The sequence below is a fragment of the Microtus oregoni genome, unplaced genomic scaffold (assembly GCF_018167655.1).
Source record: "Microtus oregoni isolate MIOR12 unplaced genomic scaffold, Mior012 000003F_ref0000135, whole genome shotgun sequence".
Classification (NCBI taxonomy): Eukaryota; Metazoa; Chordata; class Mammalia; order Rodentia; family Cricetidae; genus Microtus; species Microtus oregoni.
The window spans coordinates 41,504,680-41,518,515 of NW_024543062.1; the positions used below are offsets into that span (position 1 = coordinate 41,504,680).

A 13,836-nucleotide genomic window follows, 5' to 3' on the forward strand; every position below is an offset into this window, starting at 1 on the left:
GTTTTTTGGGTGATGCTTGGGTAATCTCAGGTTGTGGTTCTTCCTGCAACCTGGTGTTGTTTCGGGGTAAACTACTGAGACTCAGGCCTCTATTTAATTTATCAATGGCCAGAGTCCTACTCTGGCAGGTGATAATGGTAAAGAACTTCCTTCGGGTGATCTGTTCATATTTAGCTTATCATGGCTGGCTCCTACATAGTAAGCATTCATGATTTTTGCAGACTTACTGAAGCAGATTTGTGCTTAGAGAAATTAGAGAGATTTTTTTTTTTTTTATCTCCTGTGCTATCTTTGGGGTGGTGCTTGTTTCCGCAGGTCTTAGTACTAGTGCAGGGGTGTCCATCTCATGGTCCACATGTGGCCAATCATTGTTATGCACACTGCCCAATATAAAGCCACAAACTTACTAGTAGGCGTGTTTAAAACACTCACACACACACACACACTTGTAACTCAGTTAAGCCATTTTTGAGCATGGACTTTGGAGAGGATGACAGTCTATTCCAATGGCATGGAAAGCAGGTGTCTGGGTGCATCATGCATGCCATTGAAACTTCTGCCCAGCAGGAGATGAAACCTAGGAAACAAAGTTCTTGTGTTGGGTCCTTTTTATTGCTGTGCTGAACACCATTGCTAATAGGGATGAGGGAAGGACCTCACTGTAAGATCTGCTATGCTGAACCTGCTAGAAGAAACAGTAGGGACTGTGCTTGAACTGTAGGCACAGGAAAGGACTGTAGGCACAGGAAAGGACTGTAGGCACAGGAGCCTAGTAATGCAAGCATAAGACTGACAGCTGATAGGTGGGACCGCCAGAAACTTAAAAGCTTCTGTACAGAAAGTGAGTATCTAGATTATAAAAATTACTCAAAAACTTAACAACCACAAAACAAAAACAGTGATTGGGCATGGAGTAGAAAGTTCTCAAAAGATGAAATACAAATGACTGAGAAATAAATACTTTTTTAATGTGCAAATCCTCAGCCACCAGGGAAATGCAAATCAAAATTACTTTGAGATCCCACCTTAGCTCAGTCAGAAGTACTAAGCTCCAAGCACAAATGACTGCAAATGCTGGTGGGGGTGCAAACTGGTGCAGCCACTGTGGAAGTCAGTGAGTTTCCTCCAAAGCTGGACTAGCTGCACCCTATGAGGGGGTTGTAATAGTAACTAATACACTGTGTTAAAAGTTGGAGTTACAGGAGCATCATAGCTCCAGTTTTAAATGCTCTGGTAACTGCTGCCAACCCAGAAAAGGGAGGGCGGGTGTGTTGGCTGTCAGTCGCTGAAGCACAGCTTGCTGGCAGTTGCCATTAGGCAGGACTTCCCTCTTTGTTTCCTTGGATGTTTGGAACATTATATTTCCAAATGAACATGTTAAAAAACTTAATAAATCACAGAAAATGCTAACGATTTATTTTTTCAATTTTTCTTTTTAAAAATACTTTAGCATTTCCCCCTCTGCCCCTGCTTTTCTCGGTCTTTTTTTTTTCTTCCATACGTGGTTTAAGAAAGAGGCTTCCAATACTTATCCTTTATGTGGAGTGTCCTGCACACCTGAAAATAAGGCAAATAGTTCTTGTTAAAAATCTTAACATCATGTTTTACATCTATGTCTTCAGAATGGAGATTGGAAAACTGGAAGAGGCGAGACGTTGATCAGGTATCTATTTAAATTTAATTATTTTCTTTTTTATAAACATTTAGAGAAAAACATGCAAAAATAGGCTGTAATAGTAGTAGTAGTAGTAGCAGCAGCAAAGAAAATTTCCAACATATTTCTGTTAAGCAGACTACTTGGAGTGCAAGTGTTTTGTCCTAACCTTCTTGTGCCAATTAAAACAAAGAAACAAAATTCATATGGGTCGTTGAGCTGGCCAAGTGGATAAAGTGCTTGAATCATAAGCCAGAGTCCAGTCCCCAGCACCTAAGATGGGCAGAAACACACTCTACAGGGTCGTTCTCTGATCTCTGTGCACGCTCCTCTCCCGGCCTCCATCATACACAGAGTAATAAGTTTAAAATAAGAACATTTTAAACTCTCAATTGAAAATAAGAAAACTCCATCCAGGGGACTCAGGTGAGCAAGAGTTCTTGTTAAGAAGGTAAGATCTGAGCCAGACAGTGGTGGCGCACGCCTTCAATCCCAGCACTCGGGATGCAGAGGCAGGTGAATCTCTGAGTTCGAGGCCAGCCTGGTCTACAAGAGCTAGTTCCAGGACAGGCTCCAAAGCCACAGAGAAACCCTGTCTTGAAAGACCTGAATATCAATCCCTGTGCAGCTTCTTGTGCCTGTAACCTTAGTGTTGGGAGGTGAAGATCAGCAGGTCCCAGGAGCTTCCTGGACAGTCAGCCTGCTCAGCAGGCAGCAAATTTCTGGTTCAGTGAGAGAAGATGGAGACCAGTAGTAGAAGACACCTGCAAATCCGTCTTTCACCCCACTATGCCTGCATGCATTCCTTCAGGTACACGTGTGTGCACCATACCCTCCACCCAAAAGCTCCTTCCAGGTAACCTTTATAAGGGAGTTATTTTGTGTCCTTGCTGGTTTGTGTGTCAATTCAACACAAGCTAGAGTCATCAGAGGAAGGAGCCACAGTTGAGGAAATTCTTCGATGAGATCCAGCTGTAAGGTATTTTCTCATTTAGCAATCAGTGCGAGAGGGCCAGGCCCATGGTGGGTGGCGCCATCCCTAGGTGGGCCGAGCAAGCCATGGGAAGCAAGCCAGTAAGCAGTTCCCCTGCATGGCCTCATTAAGGCTCGCCATCATTGGGATGTGATTATGAAAGAGGCACAGGTCTGGGAGAGCATGGCGCACCTTGGGAATTTAATTTCAAAAGCTTGAGGAAGCTCTTGAAGAGTGTGTATGTGTGCTCACATGCACACAAGAATCCCTCTGGCTTCAGGATGAGTAGATGAGATGAGTGAGAGAGACAAGACTTAGGGAAGGGTTTGAATACCACCAGTATTCTGGGCGTGGCGTAAATCTGGGAGCAGCCTTTACAAACTCTTAGCTTAGGAGCAGAGAGGTACTTAAAAATGAGCCCCAATGAAACAGAAGGAACCAAACAGGTGTCAATGGGACCAAGAAGAGAATTTATCCCAGTGTCGATCGAGGAGAGCAGCAGGTGAAGTGCCCTTCATCGCAGGTTGTTCCGGCTAGGAACATTGCAAGTTTATCTTATTCAATTGCGCCATCCCTTTGTAAGGGAGAAGCAGATATTTAACTGATGAGGACTGCTGAAGTCTTCAGAGCTAACAAGCCAGGATTTGAAGGTGTCTCTTCAAGCTTTTACCTATTTTTACTACTTGACAACTTTTAAGGACTGCTAAGAACACAGCCACTTAAATGTAGGAAGGTAGAGTCTGTTCTCTCCCTGTGGCGAGCTGTCTTAAATGTAGGAAGGTAGAATCTGTTCTCTCCCTTTGGCGAGCTGTCTCTGGGTGATGGTGGTCCAAGCAGTCCCCACACTGCCACTTGGGCTCTTCTTCCTTCCCTGGCTGACCAGACTTCCTTCTGAGGGGCTTTCTCCTTCATGTTTGTGCACAGTCCTCCTGTAAAGACCACCGCCCTTTCCTTTATGACCACCAAAGCGTTCTTTTGCTTGATACTTAATAACTTACACAAACTGTTCAAGTTCTTAGCCAATAGGACAAGTAGGTTTTGATTTTGTTTTATATTGATGACCCTTAATGGTTACTTTTCAGATTTAGTTTTTCATAAGTTCAATCATTTCTAAAAAATGGCATTTAAAGACACTGATATATAATAATGTATATAAATGTTTGCAGGTTTTTGATTATAATCAGTATGGTGATGGTCCAAATACAGTTGTATGTGGGGATGCAATTTGCTGGTTTCTACATGCAGACTTACTGGAATTGAACTCTTCCATTCTAGGCTGACATTGCACCCCTGATGGCGTCTCTTATTGGAGTTCCCTTTCCTCTTAACTCGGTGGTAAGGAATGACACTAATTACCAATACTCCTTATAAAAATAAAATTTACTTTTCATGTGCTTCTCTGTAATCCTTAGTTGTTTTTTAAAAACTGTATTCCTTCCTGCTTATTTATATCTAAATAGGTAATATCTCATACTTGAGTGTAAACTATATAACATGGAAGAAAGCTTTTAAATGCTTTATTTCTTTAAAAACTATGGTTTTTTGAAAATTATTATAAAAAGTGAAATATATGTATATGTACAGTTTTAAAGGGAAAATTATTGAAAATATATTGATGGTTTGCTGGACTACATAGATCATGTTTGGAAATCACCAGGAACCAAGAGGGCCTGGCATGGCTGTGCTGCTCAAGGCACCAACCCTTGGGTAGAACAAAATTATACTTATAGTTGCTTCTTTCTAACTCTCAAGACCTGAATCTAGATTGCCTGGCTTGTCACAGAGGAGGCCAGCACTCTGATTCCTGTCCACCATATTCCATCCAGTGGGGAGGACCCTCAGCAGGAAGTAGTAACGCTGTTAAGAATCGGCGTGAATGGTGAAAACCAAAACATAAAGTAAGAAATACTCATCTTACTTACTCACAGCTATACTACTTGGTTTTCAACATTGAATTTATGTTAAAATGTAATAAGTCAGAACTGGAAGTGATAAGCTCTTGACTGCCATAAGCGTATGTGCGTGAGCGAGTGCATGCAGGGAACAGACTATCCGTTGGTTTATGTGTCCTGTTTACATCCTTATATCCAAGTATTGTAGCTGTGACCATTACAGTGCTTATTCTTCGTGTAGCAGTATGCTGCCCAACATGTCAGCTTCCCATTGCTATAAAAAGTTTCCTAGATAATCAGCTTAATGGGGAAAAAGTTTAATTTTGGTTTACGGCATTAAAGGTTTCAGTCTGCGGTGACACATTGTGCAGGAGTATGTGGTAGACCAAAACCAAAACTGCTTGCCTTGTGACAAAGATGTAAAAAAATCCAAGATACTTGTAAGAGGGTGTATCCCTAGTGACCCCAAAGTTTCTGTCACTTCTCATTAGGTCTTCCCTCTTCACGGGTCTGTCGTCTTCCCGTAGCACCAGGCTCCTTGGGGAGCATTTGTAGTACAAGTCAGCAGTAGTCTGCCAGTGGTAGATTTGATTTGATTTTAACCAGTCTCATTTGTTTATTTAATTCATTATTTTTGAATGTGAGAATTTTTTTTTCATTTATGGTTTTAAATATTTTGTTATTTAATCTAGAAATTTATTTTTTATTTCTTTTTCAATTTTTTTTGTGTGTGTGTGTGTGCGCGTGTGTGTGTGTGCATGCGTGCGTGTGTGCGTGTGTGTGTGCGTGTTTGTGTGATTGTCTTGTGTTTACCTATTCAGGTATGTAAGTTACTCAACACAGGTGCTGGAAACTGAGTCCTCATCCAGTGAAGGAGTAGCAAATGCCCCTAACCACTATCATCATGTACTTGTTTTTATTAATTTTTTTCTTTAATGCTTTGCCTGTGTGGGTTAGTACTTGCTTGGGTATTGATTTACCACATTAGGGCCTGGTGCTCTCAGAAAGCAGAAGAGGGTGTCAGAGTCCCTGGAACTGGAATTAAAAGTGATCCATGATGAGCCCCAATGTGGGTGCTGGGAATAGAGCTCTCAGGTCTCTGGAAGAGCAGCCAGTGCTCTAACCACTGAGGATCTCTGCAGTCCCACAGCAAGTGCTCTGACCACTGAGGATCTCTGCAGTCCCACAGCAAGTGCTCTGACCACTAAGGATCTCTGCAGTCCCTCAGCAAGTGCTCTGACCACTGAGGATCTCTGCAGTCCCTCAGCAAGTGCTCAGACCACTGAGGATCTCTGCAGTCCCTCAGCAAGTGCTCTGACCACTGAGGATCTCTGCAGTCCCACAGCAAGTGCTCTGACCACTGAGGATCTCTGCAGTCCCTCAGCCAGTGCTCTGACCACTGAGGATCTCTGCAGTCCCACAGCAAGTGCTCTGACCACTGAGGATCTCTGCAGTCCCTCAGAAAGTGCTCTGACCACTGAGGATCTCTGCAGTCCCTCAGCAAGTGCTCTGACCACTGAGGATCTCTGCAGTCCCACAGCAAGTGCTCTAACCACTGAGGATCTCTGCAGTCCCTCGGCAAATGCTCTGACCACTGAGGATCTCTGCAGTCCCACAGCAAGTGCTCTGACCACTGAGGATCTCTGCAGTCCCTCAGCCAGTGCTCTGACCACTGAGGATCTCTGCAGTCCCACAGCAAGTGCTCTGACCACTGAGGATCTCTGCAGTCCCACAGCAAGTGCTCTGACCACTGAGGATCTCTGCAGTCCCACAGCAAGTGCTCTGACCACTGAGGATCTCTGCAGTCCCTCGGCAAGTGCTCTGACCACTGAGGATCTCTGCAGTCCCACAGCAAGTGCTCTGACCACTGAGGATCTCTGCAGTCCCTCAGCAAGTGCTCTGACCACTGAGTATCTCTGCAGTCCCTCAGCAAGTGCTCTGACCACTGAGGATCTCTGCAGTCCCTCAGCAAGTGCTCTCAATTGTGCGTCATCTAACTTTCCTTTTTTCTATTGAAGCAGAATCTCTCTCCAGCTCAAGCTGGCCAGGAACTTGCCATCAGCACCTTGACCTCCAAAGTGCTTGGTTTACAGGTTGTACTTGTTTTACAATCAGAACAGCACAGTCTTTATCAATACTTGTTATGTTTTATTTTTTTAGGGGACACTTCCTGTGGAGTATCTTAACAACACTGGTCTCTTCAAAGCAGAGAGCATGCTTACCAATGCAGTGCAGATTCTTGAGCAGTTCAAGGTGAGGACAGTAAACACATGAACTGTGTATATAAATTCTAAACATGTTAAGTAAAATATTTGATTTTATATTTTAATTAATAATTTCCTATAACTTAGGATCTTGATTTTTGAATATTTGCCTATGTCATAAGTGACTGAAAAAATGAAAAGGGAAAGGAAAGCCCACGACTGCTCCTAAGTCTGGTGGAGGAGGAGGTTCATTGTACATATGTAGGAGAGTCCAGAGTAGCCTGGTGAAGAGAGGGGGAGGGGAGGAAGAGGGAGGGCAAAGTACCAAAAGGGGAGGCAGCCAAAATGTCTGGATTATATAGGGGAGAATCTCTGGGGGAAGGACAGCCCAGCCGCTGGGCTGGAGAGTGCAGCATAGAGGGTGGAGTATACCAGCCATGCCCTGTAACTGGTGGGAACTCAGGGATGCTGGGAGAACCTGGAGGCCTGGTCTACTTGAATATGTTAAATAAATAGGCACCTCAGCCATTGTCCAGGGTGTGAGACCTAACAATGAAGTTTTTATTTCTAACGTACAGGTTTTATGGGTGAGTTAGAGGGCACAGAATTGCCTTTGAGTGTCATATTAAATTGACATATATCCTTGCAAAGACTGCAAGTCCGGGCCTCATTTATTGGAATATGCCCGAAAGAAGTAGACTAGAGATCCAGCATTACAGGGACAATTCTCTAATGTAACTTTGCCTTACTTCCTTTTCAAAGAGTTAAGGAAAAGTCATTTCTGCAAGATTGATGTACTTAATTCTCATCTTACTGAGATAGTAAAGTATTATTTAATTTTTCTTTAAATATTTATGAAACTATAATATAATAACACAAAATCCCATTTATTTCCAAAGAAATTAATCATCCCCGAAGAGCCACTTCGATTGATATTTATATTTCAGAATGAAATTCATTATTTTTTATCATTTATAATTATTATTTTCATGCTTGGTTCCCAGGTGAAGATGACTCAGAAAAAAGAAGTTACTTTGCCATTTTTGTTTACACCATTTAAGTAAGTCTTAAATGTTTTTTAGTAGCTCGAAGGAAAAAGATTTCATTTGAGTTTGATGCCAATGAGATATATTAATTTATGTATAAACATTGTCTTTTTTTGTATGTAGCAAACTATGCCAAACTGAAGTCTTCTACTGTTACTTTTGCTAACATTGAGCCAAATATTGTCTACCTCTGAGTGGCTGAGGAGGAGACAGGGACGTGAGCACTGTCGTGGTTTTATAGAAAGATGTCCTGCTTACTTCTTTCTTTCTCCCTTAGAAAACAAACAAACAACCCTCTCCCCCACCACTGTCTTAGTTAGAGTTTTTATTGTTGTGAAGAGACACAATAATCACAACAACTCTTATGAAGGAAAACATCTAATTGGGGCTGGCTTACAGTTTCAGAGGTTTAGTCCATTATTGTCATGGTTGTATGTAGGCAGACATGGTTTTGGAAAAGGAGCTGAGTCTTCTCTGTCTTGATCTGCAGGTAGCAAAACTGACTGTGTGCCACACTGGGCTTAGCTTGAGCAGAGAAGACCTGTAAGCCCTCTCTCACAATGACACATTTTCTCCAGCAAGGCCACATCTCCCAATAGTGGCACTTTCTATGGGCCAAACATTTAAACACATGAGTCTTTAGGGGCCATACCTATTCATATCATCATGCCCCACAAAAAATTCACAGCAAACAAAAACCTCCAACAAGAAAAAAAAACATAAAACAAAACAAAAAAGTTATCAAGTGGTATTTTATTTTATTTTTTTTATTTTAAAAATTACATACTCAAGGTCATGAGTTTGAAACTGTCTGAGCCGCGGCATACTGAAGTTGCCATCTAAAGAAAGAAATTTGAAAAATAGACTTTAATCTTTGATGCAAACCAAGTAGAATATACATCAGGATAAAGAATACCATTGAGAATAAAAGTAAAACATGACATAATGGAAAATGTGCATTGTGGAAAAAAAACTATAAAATTTACTTTAGGTCATAATAAAATATAAATAAATATTGAGTAGTCTTGTTAAATATCATAAAATATTAACACTAACCTAAAATTTACTAACTAAAGAATAATTTTTTATGTGGTTCAAGATGTTTCTCAAATTTTATAGAGAGATTTACAAGAATCACTTAACTAATGCTGAGAAAAAACAAGATAAAGAGATTTTCTTTACTAGACAGCAAATGCATTCTAAAGTTACGAGGCAGCGTTGGTACAAGTATAGCATGCAGTTATGCAAACTGACTTGGTAGTACAAATACATAAAGAGGTTGATACCATGTCGTATTTGGTTTTGATTACAGATGACACGTAAGTTCAGGCGGAAGAAGACTTACACACAGCACTGTAGTAATAAGAGTGGCGGAGCTGCGTCTTCAGCACCCCGGCCACCTGCTAGCTTATGCCTCAAAATAATTACATGGACACTGTATTCTTTTAAACACTGCTTGGCCCATTTCTATCTAGCCTCTTCTAGGCTAACTCTCACACCTGAACTAGCCCATTTCTAATAATCTTTGTAGCCCACGAGGTGGCTTACCAGGGAGATTCTAGCCTACATCCATCCTGGGTTGGAGCTTCATCGCGTGTGCCTCAGAGAGCAGAGCTATCATATCTTCCCGGGAGAGGGGAGCATGGCGTCTCTGAGCTCACTTCCTCTTCCTCCCAGCATTCTGTTCTGTTTACTCCTCCCACCTATGTTTTAACCTATGAGGGCCAAGCAGTTTCTTTATTGCTTAACCAATGAAATCAACAGATTGATATATGACACTCCCACATCACAGCACATTTTCTTTGTCCTGGATAAAATATGGCCAGGTCCTCTACCTTAAGCCAGTCATACATCAAATTCAACATTGGTTGAAAAGGAAATAAAATGGTTCTTAAAAAGCAAAAATGTGACTCCCATAAAGAAAACAAAATACGTCATAAGAAAAAGACAACTTGAATATATCAGCATTAAATGTTGTGTTAGATAAAATAGACCATATAGATTAAGTCATTCTCAGATTTGTAGAAACTATTTATAGACTATGTAGCAGGCATTATGGTTTATGGTCTATGGAGGATTGTATACATCAGGTCAGGGAAGTAACTCAGGTGATAGAGTGCTTCCTGTTGAAGGCTGAGGAGCTGAGTTTATTTTCCAGAACCTATGTTAAAAAATAGAAAAGGTAAAGATATCAGTTGTGGTACTGTGCGTTTGCACTTTTAGCACTGTGGAGTTGGATTCCTGGGGCCTGTTGGCCAGAAGTCTTTCAGTTCTTCTAGTGAGAGACCTTATCTCAAAAACAAAATATGGATGCAATCCCAAGATTGACCTCTGCCCCTCACCCCCCATGTACACTCCCCAACACAAAAAAAATTTATACAGCATTAGGAAAAAATAGTACCTTAAAAATGGAAAATTATGTCCAAAATTCACAAAAGAGAATGTGTAGATGGTTTTTATGAAAAGAATATCCACCTTGTATTATCCCCTTTGTGAAGTAGTTCCTAGTATTTCCCTGCTTTACAGGTAAAGAAATTACAGCACAGCAAAATGACTTTAGTGAGATATCTAGCCCCAATTCCAATCCTAACCTGTAACCAATGAGTGGCTCCACAGCCTGCTGGACTCTTACCTGTGTTGTAGGGTGGTTGCATAATACCAGCACGTACCCACACTCTGTCCAAAAGGTTTACTTTTGACAGTGTGTTCTGAGATAAGTAATTATGTGGCGGTGTCCTTGTGAGCCAGTCTGTGGCAGTGTATGGAGAGTGAGGTGGTGAGCATGTATGTACTTGCATGAGAAAGTTCGTAAGTTAAGTAAGAAAAATAAGAATTTACCTGCGGTACATTATATAATGAACCTTAAAATATATATGCCATAATATTGTGATTGCACAGGAAAAGCATGAAATTTTACATGCCAAGCTAGTAGTATCATGAGGATATTAGCTAGCTCTATAGTGAGAATTTATTAGTTTAGTAAAGGTAAAAGAACCAGGTATAATACTATACTGAAAATTATTTTTCTAATAAATGGGGAGTTGTGCATGACATAAACTAAATTATATTTTAAAAGAATCTTTTCTGTATTAAAGCTTCATTCCTGTCTTGAAGTATGCTGAAAAAGTAATATTTGAGAGCAGTAACTATATGTGTTAGCCTGGCATTTAGTATTCAGTATATCCAAAAGAACATTGATTACTAGTACCCAAGTGCAAGAGACATTTTTATTTTCATTAAATCCAATAAATGTTCTACTTTATATCATCGGCTTCTTAATAACATCTGTGTACAGAGAACGACATCATCTTGTCAGCTATATCATGAGGGAAAGCGTGTGGCTTCCATCCTTTTAGGGAAATGACATTGTCTGAAGGTGTCTTTCCTCCCCTTTCCCCATTGCTCAGCAGTATTTCCTTCATGGCGCTGACTTCCTTCCTTCAGTATTGGCACCTGAGCATTTGATGAGCTCTAGGTTTTTTTACTTACATAATACATTTACAACATCAGGAAGTTTTTGTCTGAAAATTTTTATCTAAATAGCTAAGAAGAATCGATTAGATTCTGTCCTGCCCTGATCCCGCAGTTGTTAAGTCCCAAAGAAATCACACAGAAGTCTACATTAATTATAAACTGATTGGCCTAGTATCTTAGGCTTCTTATTAACTCTTAGAACTTACATAAGCCCATAATTCTTGTCTGTGGTAGCCACATGGCTTGGTACCTTTTTTGGTGAGGCAGTCACACCTTGTTTGCTCAGTGTCTGGATTATGACTGCAGACTGGAACTTCCCTTTTCCCAAGATTCTTGTTGCCCCACCTCTTCTTCCTGCCTGGTAGCCTTGCCTATACTTCCTGCCTGGCTACTGGTGAATCAGCATTTATTTAAAATACAAGTGCCAGGGTAAATGCCTATTGTCCCTCAGCAGGGTAGCAGAATAGCAGAGCTTTAAAACAAAAAATAAGATTGCTGAGGTCTTACGTATATTTTAGATATTGTAAAGAGTTCAGTTAGTTTTTACTATAATTGCATATTCTGTTTTATACTAAATAAATGGTTTCATACTGAGTTACAAATGACTCTTGGGGGAACAGAATAAAAGTTATGAAACATTCCTTTTGACAAATAGAATAAAATCTAAAGGCTAAAATTGGGTATTGTGAATGCTGAGTATATGCCAAGGTTTGACCAGCAGGTGGTGCTGCATGATTACGAGAAATTTGAAACCTTTCCTATACTGCCCTCACAGGAGGAGAGACACCTTGTGTTCCCAGTGCTCTCTTTTTCTGGGTGTGTGTGGGGTTTGTGATCCAGCCCTGGGGCTGAGTAGGAAACTTTGTGTCAGTCCAAGGTCAGCCTGGCACACACAGGATAAGCCTGTCTCAAAACAAAATCTGAAGGGAAATGGAAAGGAAGACTTAGGGTTCTCATAAGAGGCTGTGTTGGACAGTGGATCTGGACAAGGCTGTGCACCTGCCCCAGAAGAATAAGCATTTGAATGCCTTTTTCTCCTTTTGAAATTCATCGTGAAAATTTTAAAAATATAAATTTTATTTAAAAAATTCAATGTGTTTTTTCTCTAACATGGTATTACTTTCTTTTTATATATTTGCTTCCTTGGGCTCATAAATATGGAAATTCCTCACTCAGGTTACATTTATACACTGTTTTTTTGAGGAGCCTTTCTTTGCATCACCAATATGCTTTACTAATCATTTACGAGGTACACTATTTCCTCTTTAAAACTGAAGTCCATCTTTTAAAAATATTTTATTATTTGGGAATTTCATATCACAAACCCTAATCTTCCCAGTTCTCCAATGCCTATGACCTTATGACCTTATGACCTTAGGTCCTTATGACCTCTCCCAACAAAGAAGAAGAAGGCGACTGAGCAATTATGGCATACTCCTTTAATCCCAGCACTTTTGAGGCAGAGGTAGGTGGATCTCTGAGTTCAGATACAGCCAGGGCTACAATGAGAAACCCCCATCTCAAAGGAAAGAAAAAAAATAGGAGGAGAAGAAGAAAGAGAAGACAAGTCCAATTTTTGTCGCCCATACTGGAGCGTGGCCCTTCATTACCTGCAGCCCCGCCAGAGGCCTTCAGTTATGGAGAGCTCTGCTTCAGCACCCTTACCACAACTTTTAGAGTGCTCCTCGATGAGTTTCTGTCTAGCTGGTACTGTTTTTGGTGCGGTGGAGACAGGGCTGTCACAGAAGCCGTCTGTGTCTCTGTCTCTCAGCTTTGAGACTGCAGTCACCGGTACCACTGCAGAAGTAGCTTCCTTGCACGTCACTGTCAACAGGAGCACCGGCTGTGCATTTCTGTCAGGAGTGGTTCTCATGAGCTGTTGGGAGCCTTGCCGCAATTACAGCTCATTGCAATGGGTAGTTCAGGGAAGTATTCCCTGATGGGGCACCCCATCAGCAAGGCTTGTGGACCAGTAACTGAAAACCGCTGCTTCCATCTGTAATTTCGCTTGTGCAATTAACAGCTATGATATCTCCACATGCATTTTCATGTAATGTGTGTATGGAATCTCATGATTATATCTCAATATTAAGGGCAAATATATCTGTTGGTGCTCAGATGACTTTTCATTCATCTTTATAGTTTTTTAAATATGTATTTATTATGTATACAATATTCTGTCTGTGTGTATGTCTGCAGGCCAGAAGAGGGCACCAGACTTCATTACAGATGGTTGTGAGCCTCCATGTGGTTGCCGGGAATTGAACTCAGGACCTTTGGAAGAGCAGGCAATGCTCTTAACCTCTGAGCCATCTCTCCAGCCCCTCATCTTTATAGTTTTGATATGTAGAACATATACTGGGACATGCTTCATTATTAGATCTATTTGTCCCACAGGAATTGAAAACACTTAAAAGCCTGATTTGTCCTTTTGTTCAGACTAACTGCACACAGTTAGCTCACCTTTACCTCAGAGCACATCCAAACTAGACTGAAGGCTTTCTGTAACTAGGCCATAAGGTTAAAACCTTAGAGCTCCACACAAGGGCAGAGTCGCAACACAAAGCACCCAAAGAAAACCACGTCAGCTCTT

At 41.1% G+C, this 13,836-nt stretch overlaps 1 protein-coding gene across 1 annotated transcript in view; it reads left to right on the plus strand.

The window, feature by feature from the left end:
• Pign (phosphatidylinositol glycan anchor biosynthesis class N) overlaps positions 1-13,836 on the plus strand; it is a 120,599-nt gene that overhangs the window by 28,283 nt on the left and 78,480 nt on the right. Inside the window, exons 10-13 of the mRNA XM_041647478.1 lie at positions 1,623-1,663; positions 3,903-3,962; positions 6,680-6,772; positions 7,728-7,783. Coding sequence (XP_041503412.1) covers positions 1,623-1,663; positions 3,903-3,962; positions 6,680-6,772; positions 7,728-7,783 — 250 coding nt within the window. The remainder of the gene's footprint in view (positions 1-1,622; positions 1,664-3,902; positions 3,963-6,679; positions 6,773-7,727; positions 7,784-13,836) is intronic.